Source organism: Microplitis mediator, chromosome 4 (genome assembly GCF_029852145.1).
Source record: "Microplitis mediator isolate UGA2020A chromosome 4, iyMicMedi2.1, whole genome shotgun sequence".
In the NCBI taxonomy this organism is placed as follows: Eukaryota; Metazoa; Arthropoda; class Insecta; order Hymenoptera; family Braconidae; genus Microplitis; species Microplitis mediator.
In genome coordinates this window covers 8,675,603-8,700,993 of record NC_079972.1, presented here as the reverse complement: position 1 = coordinate 8,700,993, position 25,391 = coordinate 8,675,603, and the positions used below count along the sequence as shown (strand labels likewise).

Sequence of the window (25,391 nt, the reverse complement as noted above, 5' to 3'; positions counted from 1 at the left end):
GTGTGTGCTATTGCTTACTCTTTCACTCGCTATAGCTTCCTCTTTTACTTGATATCGCTTACTCGCTTTTTCTTATTTGAAATTGTGAGACAGATTTCTTTGAATATTAACAACTTTTTCACTAATCGGTAGTGTGATTATTTAAAAACTTTCTTAAATTCGAAATTTCTTTTTCTACAATCTGTTAGTTTTCGAAAAGATTCTTAAGCAAAATAATTTGAAATATACAAGAAAATATGACTTTTTTTTAGGTTAGTCCGAGCTACCACATGTTAACTGTGTGCACTTTGATTATCAATATCTCGCTTCACAAAAGATCAAAAATTCTGATTTTGCACACCTCAAGCGTGAAAGCGCTGAGGGGGCTTTATGAACGGTTTTCTTTATTCGACTATTTTACTCACATAAAAATCTTTCTACACTATTACTATTACACCAAGATAGGCAAAATAGTATACTAGCATACAGAGAATTTATTAAGGAACAATTTGAACCCAATATTAAATCCATTCATTATTTTATTCGTTTAAAATAAGCTATTTTAACACAAGAAACCAGTGCTGTCAATTGTGACGTATGAAACTTTGTAAACACGATAACTCTCGATAGAGACCATGAATCGGCCTAACTTTTTTTTTATTGTCTTTGTAATTTTTATCACAAGAACCCTTATGAAAATTACTATCTGAATCCTTTTAGTTTAATTGTAATTAATTAACGACGTAAAACTGATTATTCGTGAAAAATTTAGCTGCTTTTTTATTACTGTTGTTACTATTTTTTTCGTTGTTTCTCTCTATCAACTACTGGTGGCAGCACTAGCGTATCAACATGTTTGAAAAAAAGCGACCTCTAAGACAAAAGGCGGGATATTTAAAAAAAAATGTAGTAAAAAATATTAAACTGAAAATAAGAAATAAAAAAATCAAAGTGATTATTTGTACATTGAATAAAAGATCATAATAAAAAAAAAATACATTAATATTATATAATAAAAGTAATGACTAAAAATAAAATGAGCGATTGAGGTGTGCATTTTTGGATTTTCCAACATTTTTTCAAAAATACATGCAGGACATCTACCTTGACATCATATTTCAATCACATGAAAGTCTTATGAAAAGTCTGTTTGCGAATGAACTACCTTAAGATAAGGTCATAAGCTAAAATAATATGTGTTATTATAAAATTAATATGAAAAACGAAAATAATAAAAATCGTAACGATAAAGAAGCTCAGCAGATGTAACTTTTGTAAAACGTGAAATTATTAAAGGAACAAAGTTTAAAATTTTTTAATAAATATTTTATCATAATTATAGTTATTGAACTTTGAATCAGTGAAGTGAATCGAGAATTTTCATTAAAATTTATCGAATTCAAAAGAAAGTGGGAAAAAATTAATGATCAGTTGAAAGTTATTAAACTTTACAGAAAAGCCATACTCAATAGCCTTTTGAATGCTGGATAGATAATGATTGAAAATAAAAATGTGAAAGAGATTAAAGAGGTATAGTATATAAAATAGTGGTTGAATTAACGAATGAAATCAGAACTCCGTGATAATTAAAACAAGGTCTTGGTCCCAGTGGTACGTTACACGTTGAATAATCTCAGAGACAACGGAATCGATCGCTCTGCTAACAGAACTTGTGTAATTATGTTAATTAATGTAATTTCGGGCTAGGTAACACCACTGAGCGTGAAAATTGAACGCTTAAACTTGGCTAGTTGGATTTCTCAGTCGTCAACACCGTAAGATCAATAGTTTCCTAATTTACTTGTTAAATAAGCTACAACTAATAATTACATAAGTTGTTTATTAACTTAATGATTATAAATATTGTAAATTTCATAAAAAAAAGACAAGTCGTTGATTTTTGAAAATTTAGTTCTCAATAGATGACAATGTTTTGAGGAAGATATTCTAATTCTTTTCGGGACATTGTCCGAGTACATTTTTGTTCGCATATTAACATATTACAGCAGAGACCGGGCATGACGAAATAGCTAAACGAGTAATAAATTGATGTTCTCTCTAAACATGAATAAGTGAAGATAAGTGATATTCACTAATTCAGAGTGCAAATAGAACCACTAATTCCAAAAAGTGGTTCGATTGGCACTCTGTATTAGTGAATATTTACTTATTTCACTTATTCATGTTTAGAGAGTTGCTTTTGAACTAATAAGTAGCATATTGGGTGATAAAGAATAAGATAATACGAATGTAGGCTAGGGTGAAATTGTCTGCCTAAGCCGAAAGCGAGAGCTGACATCATCCGTGCCTGCATTTATGTCTAATTTTGTGTCAGCCATTGTATTTTTTATTACATCTATTCAAAATTTCAAGTTTCAATGTCCCGGGTGAAAATAAAAAAATTTAATGACAAAAAAATAGTTGATTACACACCTAGGGCAGTAAAGTAAGAAATGTCTCAGATCACATTTTTGTTGACCTCGGCTTCGTCAATTACATGTGATCTGAGACATTTCTTACTTTACTGCCCTAGGTGTGTAATATACTATTATAGTGTATTACACACCTAGGGAAGTAAAGAAATGTCTCAGATCACATGTGATTCAACAAACATGTGATCTGAGGCTTTCTTATTTACTTCCTGAGAAGTGTATACTATTTTTCTCATCGACGGAGACAGAAAGTGGCAATTTCGTTTTGCACAGCGGGACGAAAGTTGACGCTTTCCGCCCGGAGGCGAAAAAAGGTATATTTGCGTGTCGTTTGTATATATTTTTTTGCTTTCGACCAATCAAGTAATCAGAAAAGAGGCTTCATACATCTCATGCCTTTTTTATTTAAGGATTAAGGTCCTATTAGCGTTTGAAAGATTACGAGTGAAGCGCTCTATTGTACCGGCTGAATTATCTAAAAATTTTTTCCGACACCGCGACTATCCTAACTGTCGTGACACTTGTCAATTATTCAAGTTATTTAGGTAAGAAATACGTTAAAATGCCGACAACGACCCTGCATCAAGTAGAGATAAACGAATTACTATTATAACCATACGGATTGCTGCTATAGCTGCACAAGATGACTCTCGTAACTGAATCCATTTGACAGTTCGAGAGATGACTCTAATAGTAATAATTTTTTATCCGGGTAGTAAATCAGCCCCAACTGTACACATAAGTAGGATAAGCAGGAGAGATAAAAAAATATGAGAGTGGGTGAATTAATAAAAAGGGAAAGTGTGGATATAGCAAAAACTAAAACTATGTTAGGCAACGTCAAGTTGAGACTTAGGGTCTTGAAAATCCTAACCTATGATCCGAGTGAAATTGCCATTTATCTACCTAACCTAATAAATTAATTTTTAAAAATTCTTTTCTTCATTTTAAATGGAAATTCGCTTAATGCTATTTTTATAAATTATATAGGAGGGCTAAAAAATAGAGAAGTCATTTTTTCAACTTAAAGAAAAAGAAGGAAAGATTCAAATATACATAATATGAAGATTTTCTTATTTACGATAACATTTTCTTTACACTGTAAAAAAAACTGATGTATAGAAAACTATATGCTCTTTTGGCTCTCAAATTTTTTTTTTCTTTTAATTTTTAGCTATAAGATAAGTCTGCAAAACGATTGGCAATGAAAAAAAAATTGTACACACTTTCGGCTTTAGAGAGTTTTCTAAAGCCAAAAGGGCGTATAAAAATGTAAGTCCTTTTAAAATTAGTGACGCGATATATTTGAACCTACTTTGCGACCGAAAAGTTTCATAAAGTATGTGGAATATGTAATTTTTTCAGTTACACAGTAAAAAATACTGTGTTAAAATCAACACAATATGTATGTCAGAAACGGTCCACACAATATTTGTGTTAAAATTTCATTTCGGTGTCACCACTAAATATCCGCGACAAAATATCCAACAACAAAATAACCGACGACAAAATAACCGAATGACAAAATAACCAAATGACAAAATAACCGACGACAAACCATGATAAAAGGGCGGTTATTTTGTCATTTGGTTATTTTGTCATTCGGTTATTTTGTCGTCGGTTATTTTGTCGCGGTTATTTTGTCGTTGGATATTGTGTTACGGAACCAAAATTTCAACACACAATTCGAGTAATATGAGAAGTAATTCAACACTTTTTAAATGTTAATGGCGACACAAAAAAAATGTTAACTTTTACATTTTATTTTTTTACCATGAATTATTTTTACGTTATCAAAAGTGTCAACAATTATTATTTAACATTGAACTATTTTGTGATAGTAAACAAGATCGTAAGGTTGGAGACAGTTAAAAATTTTTGATTTTTTTTTGTCAACAAATCAATTACGAAATAAAAATAAAAAATAAAAATGTGCGCACGTAGAAAAGTAAAAAAGCCACAGATGCAATTTTTAAATAATTTTTTTTTTTTAAATTATACGAATCATGAACTTTGTCAACTTTATTTTTTTATGTCTAATTGAAAATAAATAAAATCAATGTCACAAAAATAATAACTGACCAAGCAACACTGATGCTTAATGGCGTATCCCGCGAGTATAGAAGAAAGACATTTTTTTAACACAATTCAACTGTCGCTTCAATAATTTTTATGTGTTGATTTTAAAGTAACACTTAATAAATGTTGATAATATCGATTTTTGTTCGAGGTAACACTTTTAAAGTGTCGAATAGAAGATCGATTAAAAATTTTAAAGTAACACAGAGAATTGTGTTGATTTGACACAAAATAGTCAACACAAAAAATTCAACACGGACCGTTTTTAACACAGATACACAATATTTTTTACTGTGTAGGGGTCACAAAATAACATCTTTTCAATTTTTAATGGAAGAATAATTAATTATTAAATTAAGTACAACATAATTAAAAATTTGTGAACTATATTAAGGAAAATAAATGGAGTAATTTAATAAAAGATTCTGTTGAGCTGAAAATTAAGTTTAAATAGAGTTATTTAATAAATACGAGGAAAATGTAACTGCATGCCGTAATCTGGAATGACCCTCTCAATGGCCGTAGAATGCGGTACTCTTTGTCTTGCTTACTTCACTGCCATTAACAATAAACTTTCCTTTAATAGGATTTTGATGAGGCTATGGAACAATACTACAGCCATCTTCCAAATACTTGATAATGTTCCTTTACTCAGACATTCAATGTTTGCTCTTTAATATCATTATGTCCCTGCTACTGTCGCTACTGTAACTTTACTATTGTTTTTGTCATTGTACTTGTTTTTTTTCCAATATTTATTTATTATTTTTTTTTTATCCATTCGCTTTATTAGAAAACAATTTCAAATTCAAGTTTATTAGTACTTGTATTTTTTAAATGCTAGTATATATTTTTTCCGGACACGAGAATTTCGTTTCGTGGAAAATTTAAGTCTTAAATTTCTTTTTTATTTCACTGTAATTGTTATTACCTTTTTTTACTCCATTCATTGAGGTAATATTTTTTTTTAAGAGTTATGTAGCTAAATAAATTACTTTTTTTACTAGTTAATGAAATTTTTTATTACTGCTGTTAAAAAATACTTTCAGTTATTTGAGATTCAAATAATTAATTGTTGAAAAATTAATTTAACCTATTCAAGTATGAAAAAATTTTTTTTCTTTTCAGTTTCAAAAATTAAACTACATCAATTTTTATTACAATAAAAAAGTGGTCTTAGATCAGAAAATAAATAAAAAATCATTTTCATCATCCAGAAAAATTTTTTTGAAAAAAACTGATTAAATAAAGAAAAAAAAAAGATCAATGCATTGATTTTCAGGATCAGCTTAGAATTTTCAACTTCTCGCTATGAAAATTTTCAAAAAATGGGAAGTTATTGGTTATAGTCTGATTCTCGAAAATCGAGTTTTCATCAGATGTCGACGTTATGAGTTCCTAGGAAGCTATTTTGTCTATTTTCAGATGGAAGTTCACGCGCGCGTATTTCTGTGTGTGCATGTGTGTAGACTAATTTCTGTCGTACACGGAAAAAAATCTATTGTTGCTGCAACAGGAAAAAACCCTGTTGTAGCAACAGGAAAAAATCCTGTTATAGCAACAGGATTTTTCTGCAGCTGCAACAGGAGACAGCCATGTTGCAGCAACAGGATTAATACTGTTGTTGCGACTTAATAGTACAATATAATTACACAGTAAAAAATGTTGTGTCATTGCGTAAAAAAACTTAGTGTTACAATTTTTTTTAACACTTTTATGTGTACATTTAGGATTTATTCTGTTAAATCAACCCAAAAAAGTGTTAAATATTTAACACAAAAATTTTTAACACTAAGTTTTTTTACGCAATGACACAACATTTTTTACTGTGTAATTATATTTTACTATTAAGTCGCAGCTACAGTATATTAATCCTGTTGCTGCAACATGGCTACCTCCTGTTGCAACTACAGGAAAATCCTGTTGCTACAACAGGATTTTTTCCTGTTGCTGCAGCATGAATGCTTCCTGTTGCAGAAGCAGTAAATTTTATTCCGTGTATGATATCTTTGGAACGAATCAAATGATTTGAACCTTCTTTGTGACAATCGAAAGGGTTCATCAAGATTTAAAGTTGAATAGATTTTGAAGTCATTCCGCAGAGTAGTTTCCAAGTTCAAAATGTAATCAAAGCTATGTCTCAAAATATACATTCTCGCTTCAAAGCACGAGTGCAAATAAGCCGATTGGTTCCAAAGATATCATCAGACAAAAATTACTTCTTTTCAGCGAAAAGTATTTTTTTTTTGTCCAAGCGTTTTATAAGCTCAAAAATAGCGGAAAATTTTGGAGTTGGCCGACAAGGTCAGCCGTTTTACCCAATCCTTAACTTGTCTGACTATAAGCCGACTTTACTACTGCAACTGAACACTCACATGAATAGTCTATAATTATTTTATTTATTGGCTATGGAAGCACAAATTAGTATAAGAAACATATAATTATGGATCGAATGATTAGTAATCAACTCGCATGTACAACCCAACTTCGCTATAAGACTCCCGGTAACAAGACTCTTCGCAATTTATTCAAAATTGTCTGCAAAGTTTCCCCCACTAATTGCCTTAAACGAACTTAGAGTATGTGCGAAGTAAATTCAATCTCTCTTTTTCAAAAACGAAACATTAATAGTCTTATAGCGAGGTTGAAATGTACATCACTTTCATTTTGAGGAAGTCGGACACGTCAAAATATCCAAAAGCTTTAGTAAAAAGCAAACAAACAAATTTCATTACCGAAATAAAGTTCGTAAAGTTTACGCTTACTTGCAAGCTTTAGTTTATTTTAAGAATAATTACTACAGACACAAAACACCTACTAAACAATATTGGATCGTTTACTGAAGACAAATAATCTCTCTAACGCTTCACGCTTTGTAAGCTTCTAAACAATAACAAATCCGGAACATGAGCTGTTTGATATTATCATAAATTTATTGGAACGTTAACTTGATAGTCCATTAGAAGTTACACTGCAATTTTCGTCCCATTTATAGTTGATCATCTTTATTTTACTAAACTATGTAAATTTAACGTATATAGTCTTTTAAACGATCGTTATCACGGTTAAGTTTATTAAGGTAACGTTATAATTGTATGTAATAGTTTTAATTAATAACTCTTTCCAGAAAAATAAAGCTTGAACATAACTTCAAAATACCCATGATTGCATGATAAATTGAAGGGCGGCTTTAAAAACTTGAATAAATTTCCGACAAGTAGCTCGTAGTGGGGGTCAAGATTGAAGAGATGTTCCGAGTTAATGGAATTCGACTGTATTTGGTCTTAAATATAAAAGATGAATTGAAAAAAAAAAAATCGGTCTATCGGTTGACCATGCGGGCCAGCCCCAAAACTTCCCGCTGTTTCCGAGCTCCTTGAGCTCGAAAATATTATTGTGAATACATTTTCGAGCTCTTCGAGAAAAAAACATTTTTGAAAAAATTTTATTATTGGAATATCTTCGAACGCACTTGATCGATAGAGCTCAACTTTTCACAGCTGCTAGATATTAACAATCCATTTAAAAGATACAGGTATTTACATACATGCATACGTACGTACGTACACACATACACTCGGACATCACCGTGAAATTAGTCAGAATAGCTTCCTAGAACCTCAAAACGTCAAGATTTGATAGAAATTTGATTTCCGAAAAGCGGACGCAAACCAATAACTTCCCGAATTTTTGAAAATTTCTAATTTTCTTAGCGGGAAGTTTAAAAAAAACTATAGAAATGAAAAAAAAATTCATAATGATTTTAGCCGAAAAAAAATCATGCCGCACTAAATTAATTAATAACTCATAATCAGTGTGGCCAAATCGTGGGATATTTTCCCCCCCTCCCAGTATTACATTCCATGCTATTTTACCCCGGGAAGGGGCAAAAATATCTCACGATCTGGCTGCACTGCTAATAATTAAAATGCAGCCTTAAGTCTATACTAAGTGTGTAACTATATATTTTTGTAATCACGTTAACATGGCTCTCCTATTACCACGTGGCAGCCACTGACTATCCCCACTCTGGCAACTTGACCGCACATCCTTCAAGTTGCAAAACATTAAACCTTTGAAGTGTATCAAAGCCATCGTATAGTACAGTATAAATTAATATTATACTTTGAAATAAAAAAAAAAGCGTAATAATATTAACACTCAATCAGTTCAAGTGTAAAGTGATTGTGTAAAATGAATGTTAACATAAAGTAGATTATAGACTCTACTGTTTGACAATAAGCTAATAATAAAGTTAATTAGGTAATCGAACTGGATAGAATTTAGTCATTGACTGTTCATATAAATGCCTGGAGCACATTAAATTTGTCGTTGGTGACAGGCATATATATATATTTAGATATACATGTATACATAAAGTGAGATTTGAAGTATACTCATGTTCACATCACATGACACGAAGCAACGTTAATAGACATTTGCTCGCTGGAAGAGGAATTCGGTGTGTTTTGTACATCGACAGCAACGAGTGCTTTCGTCGTCTGCCTCCAAATAACCGCTGCAGAATAGGACGGTACTTGTCTCACTTGAACGGTGAAGAGTGCCTAAAGCTCTTCACTTCCTCATACCATTTAAATGCTACCTAACTTACTCTCTTTTATCCTGCGTCCTTTATCCTTCATCCTTTGATCTTTTATCTTTTATACCCTTTTATTCCTTAACCTCCACTCTCCTACTTTCCACTTTCAAACCCTTTCTTTTCCAGCTATTCCTCTTCTCACTTATCATAATTACTACCCCATTATTTAATTAAAATAAAAAAAAAGCAAAAAAGCACCTCTATACATCAAAATTTCGGCATAATGACTTCAAAGTTAATTTAATTACCATTTTTATTAATATTTACTATTATTATTATTATTATTATTATTATTATTATTATTATTATTATTGTAATATAAGCTCTGAGAAAAAATTCATAATAAAATTATGTAATTAATTTAATTAGTTAATTTAATTATGTATTTATGAAAGTGCTTCAAATAGCGTTTCAAATAATTCTCACAATCACATATTGGGAATGATTTAATGACATTCCATTTTTTATCATCGTTAATCAATAGTATTCAAATATATATTTGAATGAATAGATTTATAAATTTATAAATTTTTTACTTATTAAATTTATATGTAATAAAATAATTATTAATTAATAATAATTATAGTAGTAATATAGATAACTGTATTTATTTTAATTGAAATATTTAAACATTTATTGAAGTAATTAACAAATATATTGATAACTTGAAATCTGCCCATATTGACATATATTTGGAAATCAAGATTATTAATTTATTTATTATTTAAATTATTTATTTTAAAAAAATTATTGAGAAAATTAAATTTTTTTCAAGATTGCGAGCAATCAGTATTATTGCACTAGAAGAGCACTTTCTTCTTATAGGAAAGAAGATATATATGCTTGTGTTTAATAAAAAATCTATACTACAAGAATGTTTGAGTTTTTTTAATACAGAAAGGAAACAAAGATTCTGTCGTTTTTCGGAAAATAGAACGTGTTTTATTTCTATGATCGAAAAATCACCATGAATTTTATCAAAAATGATAAAAACGATTCGTACATAGTAGCCAAATTTTAATAAAATTAATTACACGCTTAGGTATTCTATGTTATTCCACTTATCTACGTAATAGTTGAAAAAAATTTTAACTAGGGCTATAAAAGAGTTAAAAACGAAATTATAAAAAATTTATCAAACACGGAGGAATAAAAATATTTGCGAATTACGAAAAAAAATTTCTTTTTTAAGATTTTTCTTAATTTTTCAGAAAAAAACTCGAACAATCGGCTTCATAATCTAACCAGTTTTAGAACTTAACAAAACGCGTCGATTGCCGCCTTAACCGTCCTAATCAGCTAATTCGTTCGAGAGATATCGTCGGAGAAAGACATGGTAAAAAACGGTTTTTTGCGAAGATCTTTGAAATGAAGGTATCGATCAATTTTTTAATTTTATCAGCCTTCGAACTCAATAAAATGCGCCGATTGCAATACTAAACCTCAAAATCGGTTGATTGGTTCAAAAGATATCGATGACAAAAAGTGTAAAAAAATCAGTTTATGCCATTTTTCCCGGATAAATCATAATATAATGTACTGAAATGTGTTCAAAATCATACCAACTCTTCGTCCTTATGGTTTTTTTCGATCACCACATGATGTAATGCAATTCGTTGTTTAATTTAAATAGTAATACCAACAAAAAAAGCGACAAAATACCTTTTTTAACATTATATATTAAAGCTCTGCTCTTAGTCAAAAGTCATTGAAATCCTTATTTTAATCATTGACATTGATTTCTACCTGATTACATTGATTGTTAGAACATAATCGTAAATAAAAATTCTGATAACGCTTGTCTATTAAGTATTTTCGATGTCTTGAATTTTTCAAGGTAGGTATAAAACGTACCGTTTTTAAGTTTAAAAACACCGATGTAATCAAAGGTATTGTCAAACTAAAAAAATTGAAAATTACGTTTTCGAGTTCTTTGAGTGAAAAAAAAAAAATTTTTGAATGAACGCAGATTAAATCACTCTGCTAAAAAAAAAATTTCCTATTTACTCCGTTTACGCAGTTTTTTTTTTTTTTTTTTTTTTCTTTGAACTCGGAAACTCTGGATGACGAAGTGAATGCGGATTGAAATAAAATCCATATTTACTACGAACTCACCCCCGATTTTTTACAGTGTATATATTGTCATACATTGAGTATAAATCTACGTAACATATTACTCATAAATTAACAGAAAAACAAATTCCCTATCCGCTAATTATCATTGAATAACAATAAAATACAGTAAGAGCTGCGAAAAAAAAAAACAATAATAATAATAAAATAGTACCTGAGTATTTTCATCTGGATAAGGCGTCCTTATACGGCAGTCCTCAAAGAATCTCGTGTCATAGCCACTAGGTGGTCGTGGGTATGGATCCTGAGCCGCAGCAGCTGCCGCAGCAGCGCAGCAATCCGGTATAGGTGCATGATAGCTCTCATACGGGCACTTAGCATCTACATTTGTGGCAGGGGTACCCGAAGCTCTCGACACTTGGTGGACACGTTCTTGTGGACCACCACCACCGCCACCACTATTCGAATAACCGCTAGTACTATGATGCATTCTGTTCTCCAGCACAAGTCTTGATCTCTGCTGTTTTCCCACGTCCTCCTTCTTCGTATGTCTCCTCTTTCAAATCCCCCCTTTTCCTCCTCCTTTAACACACTCAGAAAATTAGGCAGGATGCTTTAGTGGTCAATGCATCCGCCCTCTATAACTCTGTCTATCGGTTTGGTAACTACCAATACTTGGCACGGACAAACCGAGGACATGATCGCATCCTCTTCATGTTGCTCTTCCATACCAATAGCAGCAGTTGTTGTAGCAGAAATACTTGCATCATTTCCAATTCTATCTGTAGTGGTTCCTGTAGTTGTAGTTGTACTTGTAGTTTCAAATGTAACAGTTGTCCTAATAGTAGTATTCATCGTCGAATCCTCCCACGCAATTGTATGGTCCATCCTCCAACACATTTAACTTGATATGGACCCACTTGTTAATGAATAACAGCAGCCTTACCACTAACATCTGCTACATAATATTATTATAATATATGTCTTTATGACAGCTACACCTGCACTGTTTCCTTGTTTGATTTGATATATCTTCTTAATCAATCGTCAGTTTAAATTTATTCATTTTTATTTTATATTATAACACCGTTCAATTGTTAATTATTGTGGTGGTGCGATGGTGATGATTTTTTATTTCCTTGTTGTTCGATTTAACTCTCAGCAACACCAGTCCAACTGCAAAACAAATAATTGAATCAGTCAGGCTTAATAGACGCTTGATTTCCTTTCTGCACTCACAACCGTCCCTGCGTCACGGTTTTGTTACTCGCGAATTATTATTATTATTATTATTATTATTATTATTATTACTATTTTATTTTTTTTTTTTATCACAATTATTATTGAATCCCGCGCCTAATATGAAGGTAATTTTAACGCTCGGTGGGTCTTTAGTTCGTATACCACGACGCCATTATGTGCCATTTTATTTTAATTTTGAATGTCCTTTGTTCGGAGATTTTATTCAGTTTTTTTTTATTATTAGTTATTGAGTGGGTGAAATTTTTTTTTCTCATTGAATTTATTATTTTTTTCTCAACATTGATTTGTGAGAGATGTATATGAAATGGAGAAATTGTTTTTTGTTGGTTATTTGGTGATGTGGATTCGTGTGGCAGTGAAAGAAATTTTTTTATTATTATGTTTTTTTTTTTTTTTTGAATAATCAAAGTCGCGGTGTTGGGTTTCCTGATAGATATATCGATTTTCGATAATGCGAACTATGTAGCTGGTAAATTTTGCAGGTCTCTAGCTTTGTGGGTTCAAAGGCTGCGAGCCTTTGAACGTGAAATCACGTCTCGGAAGTGAAAAAATTTTTATTCTTTTTTTTTGTATTTTGGTTTTGATAAGATTTTATTTTGGTCTTTTTATTTAAAACTTGGAATTGATTTATAGTTTTTATCAATACTTTCATAATAATTTAAATCCACTAGCAATAAATAAACTCAATGCTTGAATACCCGATATCAAAAATTTGATGGTAAAAAAATGTACCAACGTTAAAATTTAATAAGGCATCAAATATTTTATTTGCATATTTTTTTACAAACACCCAATGTATATGTAGGAAAAAGTAGGGTAATTATGAACACGGGGCTACACTGTAAAAAGAGCGCTGTTAAAAATAGAATCAAATTTAACACCACGCGGTGTTAAAATAAAAGAAGCGGTGTAATTTGACGGTGTTAAATCGGTGTAAAAAAAATTCCATGCATAGAAATTAAAAAAAAAATGTATTACATATAAACACGGAAAAAAATTTTTTGTAACCGCAAGATAAGATAACTTACAGTAACAAATTTCTGCCTTAATATACGGATAACGAAGCATTCGTTATGACTACAACGTTTTTGTAACGCTAGCAAATCGTTTGTGGCGCCTAGCAATGGTTTGTAACTGCAGCAAAACTGTTGTGTTGCAGTAAAAAAAGTGATTTGTTAAAATAACAAAATGAATTTGTAGAACTGACAAAATTTTTGTCCCCACAAGCTAAGATTACTTAGAGTAACAAATGCTTGCTTTGAAATACGATGATATTGATATCATTTGTACTCATAACAAATAAGCTTCTTAATTACGACACAATTTCATTTGTTATTATAACAAATTTATTTGTTACCGTAAGCTAATCATATTGGTCAGTATAACAAAATTTTTCGTTATCCCGTCTTTTCTTATGAGAACGAAACTCTTTTTTTCCGTGAAAAAATTTCAATTTTGCTGTGTATTTATTTAAATGATTATTTATGTCATACGTAATTTATTTAAAAATTACACAATTTGTCGCCCACCATTTCAATCACCATAAATTTAATTAATTAATAAAAACGATGTTCAACTGCATGTTTAATAATCGAGTGACCAAAAATATTCACAAAGTAAAATATTTTCAACACCGAAAAATATTTCAACACCGGGAAATTGTTTTAACACCGGTAAAAAGTATTTACACTGACGGCGGTGTTATTTTAATACCGCTTTCGGTGTTAAATTTCAACACCGAGAATACTGAGAATTCCATAGATTTAGTGGCATCGCTTATTTTATAAGTAATAAATTGTTTTTATCATAATTGACGATAATTTTGTAATTTTAACGAAATATTATTTTTTTTCGTGATTAGTAGATCTTAAAACACTTCACGTGACAAATTCCAAAAGGACTTATATTTTTGTACGCCCTTTTGGCTTTAGTCACCAAGTTTAAAACTAAAACGGCGTACAATTTTTTTCTTAACGCCAATCATTTTGTAGACTTATTCCAAAGCTAAACATTGAAAAAAAATTTTTTTGAAAGCCAATAGCGCGTATAATTCCAGCTATACGCCCTTTTGGCTTTCAAAATTTTTTTTTCAATTTTCAGCAATAAAATTAGCCTACAAAACGATTGGCAATGAAACAAAAATTATACACCCTTTTGGCTTTAGAGTTTCCTAAAGTCAAAAGGGCGTATAAAAATATAAGTCGTTTTAGAATTAGTAACGCGACTTATACTCACACCTTTGTTTTCCGCTCGAAGTTGATTTACTTTGCATGTACACCGTTTTAACACCGCTAAGTAGCACCACTTCACCGGTACGAGTTTATTTTAACACCGCCTTTTTTACATTGTATAACTATACGATTAAAAAAATCATTATTTTTTTAATGGATGAAATATTTAGTGGATCTAATTTCGATTTAAATATAATTCAGTTTGTGAATGAATTGCTATTGACTTAAAATTGCGCAGAGAGTATATTATTATTTATTCAATGCCCTAACCAGAACGCTAAAAGCGAAGCTTCAGTTAATGATTATAGGTCGACAGAGTGGTTTGCGTTATTTACATTTGTAACCTTTAAGCTCTTTATAGCGAAGAGCACATACGCTAGCAGCCGCTCACTATTGGTCCTAAATTATCTTGTTTATACTGATTCCATGGTATTAAAACTCGACTGAAGCAATACTGCTAATTATGAAAAGTTTTGTCGCTCAAAGTGAACTGTATTTACACACAGTGTGAAGTTGGTGGTTGCTTTATACCAACTTGACGCTATTTCACTTCTTGCCACACAATATTCTGTTCCAAAACTCTTTATTTTTTCTTTACTTTTCCAGGGCAATGTTGACTTTCGTCTGAAATTTCTCTACATTTAATGTACATTATACAACAATGATGTTAGCAAATAGTTTGCAACATAACTTTTTTACAACTTTGCTTACTTCTGAATTAAAAAATAATATCAGTAAAAATTTTTTCATTCTTTGAAATGTTTGATGCATTTTTAAAATCTAGATTTTCATAAAAATACAAAACCACACAATAAAAGTCGTTAACAATGAAATTACAGAAAATATATAAAGAAAATGATGAAAAATTAGCTTGAGAGAAAACCTTATGGGAAATCTAAAGAATTAATATTTTATGAGAAGAATAAAATTTTCTATCGACAAATAACTGTTTCCATAGAAGAAATGAAGTAAAAACGAAAAAAATATATGAAGATTGAGCAAATGAAAGTGCTTATGAATCACTTGTACTGATAATGTAGTACACTAGCCTCGAGAGACTAGACTGACTGGCAAAAAATCGAAAGAAGGATATAATACACACGTTCGACTCGGATGTTACGAGCTCATATAGTATTGAAGCCATAATTCCCAGTGGAAATAGTATATATCTGCCTCGAAATATAATATTTTTCTCGTATGCCATATCGACAATCATTGTCATGGGTTTCCACCCGTTTCTACGTCTGATCTCATGGATAAAAAAATTTCAATACTCCGCATTCTCGGCAACCACTGGTCGTAAAAATGAAAAAAGTTATAAAAAATAAAAACCGTGAGAAAATAACTAACAATTTTTTTTTTTACAATAAAAATAAAATCATGAGTCCCAGCGCAGAGATTCATGCACTTTATTTTTCTTATATTACAACGCTCAAACAGCTTTTCTTTCTTTTGTCATTCCGTCACGTTGGGAAAAAGAATTCTCATGAGTTTTCTTCTCTTGTGTTTTTATTATTTATTTTATTTCATACAACCTTACACCTTTCAGAACCTTGACTCGATTTTTACAGACGACATTTATATGCATTTATCCTTTGCTATCTCATTCATTTTATTTTATTTATTTCACTTTCTGCCTTGTGTTTTTACATTTTTTATCTTTTTTACTTATCTTATTTTTCTTCTTACCCTTTTTTATTTTATTTAACCTCAGAAGTACTTTTTATTTATTCGGTGGATTTTTTATTTTTTTCATTTTCTTTACATCTTTGTACAATCCTTTCTTTTATTTACTCTTTTTTAAGTTTTTGTAATTTTATTTACTCACAAGCTCATTCACAAACCCACTGCTGCAATAACGAACCTCAAATCCTGTGTACACAACTATGTTAAATATATTATCCACGATCTCGTGTTATAACAAAGAATATAAAAGAGCATAATAAATAACTATGCAAAAAAGTTTTATGAAATAAATAATAATATAATGGCTCGTAATAAAAATTATCACTATCTTTTACGCTTAATAGTGTTTTCAATTATTTTCTTTGCTATCGTAAGAAAAATCGCTTGTTCAAAAGTTCACAGATACCATTTTAGTGATGAATAGAAGGAGGAGGGGTGGGGGCGAACAACCTCCTTAGAAATCTTAGCGATCGCGTAATTTTTTTTCACTATTGTTACTTTTTTTTTCCATCATTAAAAAAGTAATCGATAGCAATAGCATTTAAAAAAAAAATCATAATGTGAAGCAAAATAAGTTTGTTAAGAAAATAATGATTTGGATTTTTTTTTCTTTTTAATTATTGTAGACTTTTTTGAGAAAATAGGAAAGGAGATATGATGATGGGCCACTTGAAAAAAAAAAGAGGTGAACAAAATCAGACTGCAAATTATTAAAAACAAGTCTGAAAAAAGTCTCAATGAGGAATAGTACAAGCAAAACTCGATCAAATTTCACACGTTCATTGAATTCAAATAAAAAGTAAAGTTGAATAGAAATAACTTAAAATTTTCCCGAGTCAAATTTTAATCGTAGATTGAATGTACAAGACGTTGAAAACGTAAATTCAACCTTTGAAGACGCAAATAGTCATAAAACGTATTTTAGACGTAGTTGACCTACGAAAACGTAAATAAGACTTGCGTAATCGTAAATCGTAGATACAACCTTTAAAAACGTAGAATAAAAAAATTAAACTATATCGGAAACATTTCATTGCCCAAAGACATGTCTAGCAGCTAGAAGACAAGAAATAAAAATTCTTAGCAGCTGTAGAAAAATATTTTGAGCCTTGCAGGAGATAACTTTAGCGATGCCCAGTTTCTCGAGCTTTTTTGAATCTTACAGACTACCTAGAAGCTTGTAGACAAAAATGTTTCCGATATAGTTTAATCGTTTTATTGCCAGTCTTGAAAGATTGTATCTACAATTTACGATTACGCAAGTCTTATTTACGTTTTCGTACGTCAACTACGTCTAAGATACGTTTTACGACTATTTACGTCTTCACAGGTTGAGTTTACGTTTTCAACGTCTTGTACATTCAATCTACGATTTAAATTTCGACTCGGGTTTATTTGATTTAAAACAGACCCGGTTATTGTAACACTTCAAATTTTCTACAAAAAAGATATCCACGACTTGTTTTAAAAACAAAATAGTTATGAACATATTTTGAGTTTGAAATTGCATGGGCTCTTTTGGATCCCATGTGACCGATAAGGATTAAGTTTAATAGCCGTCTTTCAACGAGGGTTCTCTCGTGTCAGATAAATTTTTTTTAATTTCAGAGTAATTTCTTAATAATTCAAAATACTCTAATATATGATTCAACTTTATTATCAGTACTCGTAAGAAATAAATATTTACGAAAAAGTAGCTACATAGAAATGTTTATGTCCACAAAACATATTTCAAAATACTTTCCCAATATTTGACGTTAAATTAAATAAAATTCGGTTGACTCAACTATCATCAAGTTACACGGAAATTTAATTCACTAAAATGTTATTTCTTCATGACAACTAAATATTTATTTTGCCATTATCTAAATATATGTTATATATAGCAAATAAAAAAATTTTGACCTGGAAAGCTTCTAATTTTACTTTATTTTATGGTTCAAATTAACATTATCAATTTTTATAAAACACACCCTGATATCGAATACTCCGTATGCATAATTAACACAACTGACATTAATTTATGTTATTAAAGATTAGTTTATGTCTGACATATACAATTTTTATCACTTGAGCGCATATCAAATTCTCACCAATAACTTGCTGACAAATTATTAGTAACTCAAGTCAATCAATTTATGCACAATTTTTCAATCACCATTAAAAAAATATTTTTATAATTATAATTATATTGAATTTAAAAAAAAATTTATCACGATTGAGATAATTCGGGTGTGAATTTAAGTAAAAGATAAAAATTGTGATACAACTGACATCAACGATGGAGTTGACAAGGTGTAAATTTGTCACTCCGTAAGCTCTGGTTCGAAAACTCGCTTGGGTACTTAATATTAAGAACTCAGTAACAAAGGAGAAATCACTAGTAAAGTGAATGACTCTACTGGTCGGGTTTTCTGAAGGTTTTCTCGTTCACACTACGATTGCACAATTGTAGGCAAATGTGGTACAGAATAGAAAATTGGCTCCAGCCGCATTGTTAAGTAGGGAAGTTTGGGAAAGAGAAAAGGAATAGAGAATACAGGTTAAGACGAGGTGGAAGTCGGAATAACATATCTAAGGTAACCAGATTATTATTAATATGCAATATTACTTGAGAGAACTCGTAAAATAGACCATGACCGAGAAAAATAAAAAAACATTTCTATGTATTGTAATAACTAATAACTTATAAATTATTATCACTTACATTACAATACCAACGTAATTAAATTATAAATAGCAACACCACAATTACACCGGTAAAAGAACGGCAAGGAAGAGAATGTGTATTTAGATACAAGATGTTGTTTGTATATAAACAACTATACTTGTCAATATCTGACTGACTGAATCTAGTCGCATCTCTATTCAATAAGAAGAGGGAAATTGTTTCTAGATGTTTTTAAAACCAGTTTCACTTTCGTTACAGTGTATATAAATATAAATCCTATACTTCTCAAAATGTTTGAAAAAAAATGTGTGAAAATAACAAGTTATGATTTATAAATATTTATTAGTACAAATTTCTCAGGTACCCATTTCTTCTATCGTTATTGACGTTATTGCAAAAATCCGTCCAATTTATGGGAGCAGTTCCTATAATTATAGAAACGCTTTCCATAACTATTAGTACAGTTCCTATAATTATGGGAATGCAACCAATAATATTATAGGAATTATTCTTATAATGATAGAAATGATTTCTATAATTTATGGAAATGGTTCCTATAATATTATGGGAATCATTCCCACAATAGTATAGAATCTATTCCTATAATAGTATAACTATGGTTCCTACACTATCATAAAAATATTAATTTAGAGAAAAGTGTGGAATCATAAGCTTGAATACTTTCCATTTATTCGTGCATGAAAGTTATCCCTGCATAGTAAGGGTTATTATAAGCTTAATCTAGTGTTTCAATACAAATTTATCGTCGAAGAAGCTTTATTTAAATCTCTCCATAAATCATGAGAGAAATTTCTTCACTATTTTGTAAATAAATTTTTTTTGATGATATAGAAATGGTTCCCGTATATTATGGATACCATCCCTATAATAGTATGGGAACAATTCCTATATAGGAAAAGTTCCTATAATTTTCTTTTCGAGTGCCACGTTAATGCAGCTATTGAAGATTTGATCGATCTTCAATAATTAATTGGATATTTTCGAAATTTAAATATCAGTCATGTGGCTTGTTTGATTTTATCATACAAATAAATTAGTACATTCAATATTATCAAATATTGTATATGTACATAGTTATTATTAATTAAATGATATCGTTAAAGTGTATAAAATGGCTTTGTTGTAGATAAATCATATTATTTTATACATGAATAATTTTAATGCTAATAAACTCAGTACATTACTACAGCGGTTATAAATGTTGTTACATATTTTGAGGTAACGTTCAGTTGAGAGTAAAACTTGTGATGTATTCAACATTATCCACACACACATACACACACATACAAATCTTCCTTTGAAAATCATTTTTAAAAACAGACTTGATCAAAGTGGATGCTCAGAAACGTAGGAAACATTCGCTCCAAATTTCAAGTCCGCAGGACTTAAATCAAAAAACGGAATTATTTTTATTTCTGACTCCGCTGCAACCCTCCTTCAACAATTTTGATCGAGAGAGATTGCTTCATGGCGGATGCTTATGAAGATAAGGAACATTTGCTCAAAATTTCGAGTCAGTAGGACAAAGGTTCGAAGAACAGGAGTACACGGAGAAAATTTTATGGTAAAACTTACCATCAAGTTATAGTACAATTTTTAAACTGAATTATATGATTGATAATATCATTAAAATTATTAAATAAACAATCTGAATGGTAGTGTCTACTATTTGTATGGTAGTTTACAATTATTTATGATAACCAAAAATTCTAACTGTTATTATCTTAAATAATTACTACTATTATAAAAAATCGTAATTCTCAATAACCTGATGGTAATGGTTACTATCAGCCAAAATAATGATGACCATCTAAGCTAATAAAAAATTAAAATATGAACGTTATAGTCTGACGCTTGTCTATGTGTAATTTGATTAACTGGGGAAGTGATTAATTTCACACACACACACACACACACACACACACACACACACACACACACACACACACACACACACACACACACACACACACACACACACACACACACACACACACACACACATGCATGCATACATAAATCTACGCACGTGCACATGCACGCACACATGTACATAAATAAGGGGTCGCACACTCACCCACACACATGCGCACACTTACCCGCACACCTGCACACATGTGCACACTTACCCACACACATGCGCACACTTACCCCCGCATCCATGCGCACACTTACCCGCACACAAGCATACACGCGCACACTTACCCGCACATAAGCACACACGCGCACACTTACCTGCACACATGCATACACACATGCACACGGGTGCGCACACACCCGCGCGACCACATATACCCACGCACGTACACATGCACACACACGCGCGAGCACACACACATTCTTAGTTAAGAATTTTTACAACTTTGAATGGTAAGAGTTGCCATCTTCTATTGTAACAATTATAATTTTTAGTAATTACAATTAGCATCTTCGATAGTAACCGTTACCATCATCAATTGTAACTGTTATCATTTTCATTAGTAATACTAATTATTATAACCACTGAAAAATGTTATTACCATTTTAGATAGTTAAAATTACAATTTTTGTATAGTACACGGAAAGAACGAGATTGGACTGGGTACAATGTCGGATTGTACTGAGTCCCATCTGGTGTGAAAAAAATTTACACATTGGACCTGCTACAATCTACATTGTAGTGGCTACAATGTACATTTAACTCAGTCCAATCTGAGATTGTACTCAGTTCCATCCAAGATGGGGCCTTAAAATAATTAATGATACTGAAGTTAGCCGACGTCTAATAATTTTTGGATTTTTTTTTAAGCGAGAAATTATGAAAGAAAAAATATTTCCAAAAATTGCACTTATAGTTTTTTAAATTTTCTACATGTGCATATTTTTAGTTTTTTTTTTTTTTATTCAAATTTAATTGTTCAAAAAAAATCAAAAAATTTTTAATTGTCTGCTAAATTCAGGATCGTAAATAATTAAGCATATTTTAAATATTAAAAAAGTTTATGCACAATAAAAGTTTAAAACTTTCTCAATTTTTATTTACTAAGTATAGTTTGAATTTTTATGAATTTAATATATATTTTTGATATATTAAATTCATAAAATATATATAATATATTAATTTAATATATTAAATTCATAAAAATTCAAACTATACTTAGTAAATAAAAATTGAGAAAGTTTTAAACTTTTATTGTGCATAACCTTTTTTAATATTTAAAATATGCTTAATTATCTACGATCCTGAATTTAGCAGACAATTAAAAATTTTTTGATTTTTTTTGAACAATTAAATTTGAATAAAAAAAAAAAAAACTAAAAATATGCACATGTAGAAAATTTAAAAGACTATAAGTGCAATTTTTGGAAATATTTTTTCTTTCATAATTTCTCGCTTAAAAAAAAATCCAAAAATTATTAGACGTCGGCTAACTTCAGTATCATTAATTATTTTAATCGTCATACAAAATAAATTAAATAAATAAAAAAAAAGAATGATTAGTTTGAAGACAAAGTGTTTGAGATAATGTAAAACGTTATTCAATTGTTTAAAATTCGATACTTTTAGCAACTTACCTTTTAAAAATTAAAAGAATAAAAATTGAAAATAATTTACTCTAATAATAAACACATATAAATTAAAAAAGATGAAAATATGCAAATGAACATGAACACTTGTACTGCACTGAAAAATAAAACTATGTAAATTCAAATAAAGTAACCTTTAACGGCATTAAATTTATAAATGTGAGATGGTACTGAGTCCCATCCTACATTGTAGTCAGTTAAATGTAGCATGGTAACTGAATAAATGTTAGATTTAAATAGGTCCCATCGGTAACATAGGACTGGTTACCATCCTATAGATTGGACTGACTACAATGTAAGATCGTAGCCACCACCACGCGGGATTCGACTCAGTCCCATGTTACGCAGCCCCATCTTGGATGGAACTGAGTACAATCTCAGATTGGACTGAGTTAAATGTACATTGTAGCCACTACAATGTAGATTGTAGCAGGTCCAATGTGTAAATATTTTTCACACCAGATGGGACTCAGTACCATCCGACATTGTACCCAGTCCAATCTCGTTCTTTCCGTGTAGATACATTAATTAATTTCTCTCCGTGTATTTTTACTCTCGACCCCACCGCAAACCTCCTCCGGATATTGTTCTCGGGAAAAACCGCAACATGGCGGATGTTCAGAATCTTTAAGAACATTTGCTCCAAAAGTCTGTGAGTCAAAGGCTTAAAAAACGGGAGTATTTTTATCTTCGACAGCACCATGACGTGTTAGTTATTATTATTATTATAATTTTCTTAATAAGGAGACGTCCATCTGAAAATGGTCAGAATAGCTTCTAGGACCTCAAAACGTTAAGATCTGTTAGAAATTCGATTTTCGAAAATCAGACCGAAACTAATAACTTCCCTTTTTTTGAAAATTTTTATAGCGGGAAATTAAAAGCAATTTAAATTGAAAGAGCGAAAGTATTCAATCGAAATAAATAAAAATGATGGTAAAAAGGTTTTTAAATTTATAGGAAATATAAATATTGAGTACGCGATTATAATATTATTAAAAGTTATGATGTAAAAAATTTTCGCTTTAAGTATAAGAGGCTAAAGTGAACAAGAATTAAAGAGAAGTGTATGCAGTAAAAAGTGTGAGATAAAAAAAATAAAAAAATTGAAAAGGGAAAAAAAAGGTGAAAGGAGATATGTTGAAGCCGAAGGAAAAGCCGATGCAGCCGTTAAATCTAACCCTCCATTTACTCTCTTAACGAAGATATAGACCATGCACGTTCTCACACTTGGTCAACCTTCCATTCCTTCATTCCTACGCTACTTGCTTCTAAACTTAACCTCTTTCTCTATCACAACCTTTACCCACACTCATACCCTCACTCGCACCCACATCCACGTTTACCAGCCCTCCTCTTTATACTCCATTTCAATTTAATTTGGTTAACGTAGTTTCCAGCATACTTGCGTATGTTTTACTCCCTTTACAACAAGTTTAATTGTTTCTAAACGCACAGGCTCTCATCTTAAACAAGTTAAATGCGTGTTTGAAATAAAAGAAAACACTGACATTAAACAGTTCCATTTAATTAAAAAAATTAATTTTTCAATGTTCGTCTTTTGGTAATAAAATATTTTTAATTATAAGCCTTATTAACTTTTAAAAATATATATAAACCGATTAAAAAAAATCGACATTTTTTGTTTTTCAAAAATCATATGGAAAATTTTGTTCAAGATGGCGGAAAAAAAACACTGTTAAAGTTTGAGCTCTTCGGCTGTCCAATTTCAAAACACATGTGTAACACTGCCAAAGGTAACTGACAAAAATAAAATTTTTAAAATATGCATCGAATCATGTTCATAAGATTCCACTGGAGCTAAAAATACTAAAAAATCGATTTCGAAAAATTTGTCATTTACTGTGTTTTGAAATTGGGCAGCTGTCTTAGTATTAATATTAATAACTTCCTCATCGCAATTTTCGATTTCCTTTTTAAATAGCGTGGGATAATTTTTTAAAATAATTTCTCTTAAATCAAAGAAATCATGAATCGGTTTAATACATGATGAGATTTATTACGTAATAAATTGTCTTTGCACTAGTATACAATTAAAACCATTTTCGTGTAATCAACAGAGTGTAGACATAGAGATGATTTGATGTAAGGAATTAGTCGAAAAAATAATTTTGATCGTAAAGCAAACAAAGCGCGTTCGTCCTTGAGGTGTGCAAAAATGTATTATTGATCGTATAGATAAGAAAATGTACCTTGAAGCAACATATATATCTTTTTTACTTTTTCTTTCATCCTCAAGTGCGACTGGAATGATCCAATTAGAATTGATCTCGTGGGAACACGACGGTCTCTTTGAGGTGTACAAACTTCGTTAGTACGCCTCAGTCTGTTAAACTCTATCTTCTATCGCCCCGCAAGTACTTTCACGTTTCAGCTTGACAACACAAAATAAGACATAGAACGAAGAAAATTGATGGATTAGTCATTTGATATATTATGACAAGATATGAATTGCTACTACTAAATTCGAATTTCTTTTATTTATTTATTAATTTTTTTTCTTTTTATTATTATTGTCGATAGCAATATCCTCACCTATTTTAATAGGCACAAATTCAAGTTTCTACGAAAATTCAACGTTTTTTTTTTATTGCTAATTTTCTATCATAATTTTCATTTTTCCAAGATAGCTGTCTTTCCTCAAATTTATAAATTATTTTTTGGAATAATTTCGTTATTCCGATTCAGGGGCAAAATCGACCGCTGAAAAAATTTTATTTTAAGACGCGTTTTCATTTGTGTCTCTATTCGCACTCAAGTGGATGAAC

General features: G+C 30.4%; 1 protein-coding gene across 3 annotated transcripts in view; it reads right to left on the bottom strand.

Annotated features, from left to right (window-relative positions):
• Positions 1-25,391, bottom strand: part of LOC130666729 (dipeptidase 1-like) — a 200,668-nt gene that overhangs the window by 133,476 nt on the left and 41,801 nt on the right. For all 3 annotated transcript variants that reach the window (XM_057467963.1, XM_057467961.1, XM_057467960.1), the window contains exon 2: positions 11,378-12,339. In XM_057467963.1, the coding sequence (XP_057323946.1) occupies positions 11,378-11,653 (276 nt within the window). In that variant the 5' untranslated portion in view covers positions 11,654-12,339. The remainder of the gene's footprint in view (positions 1-11,377; positions 12,340-25,391) is intronic.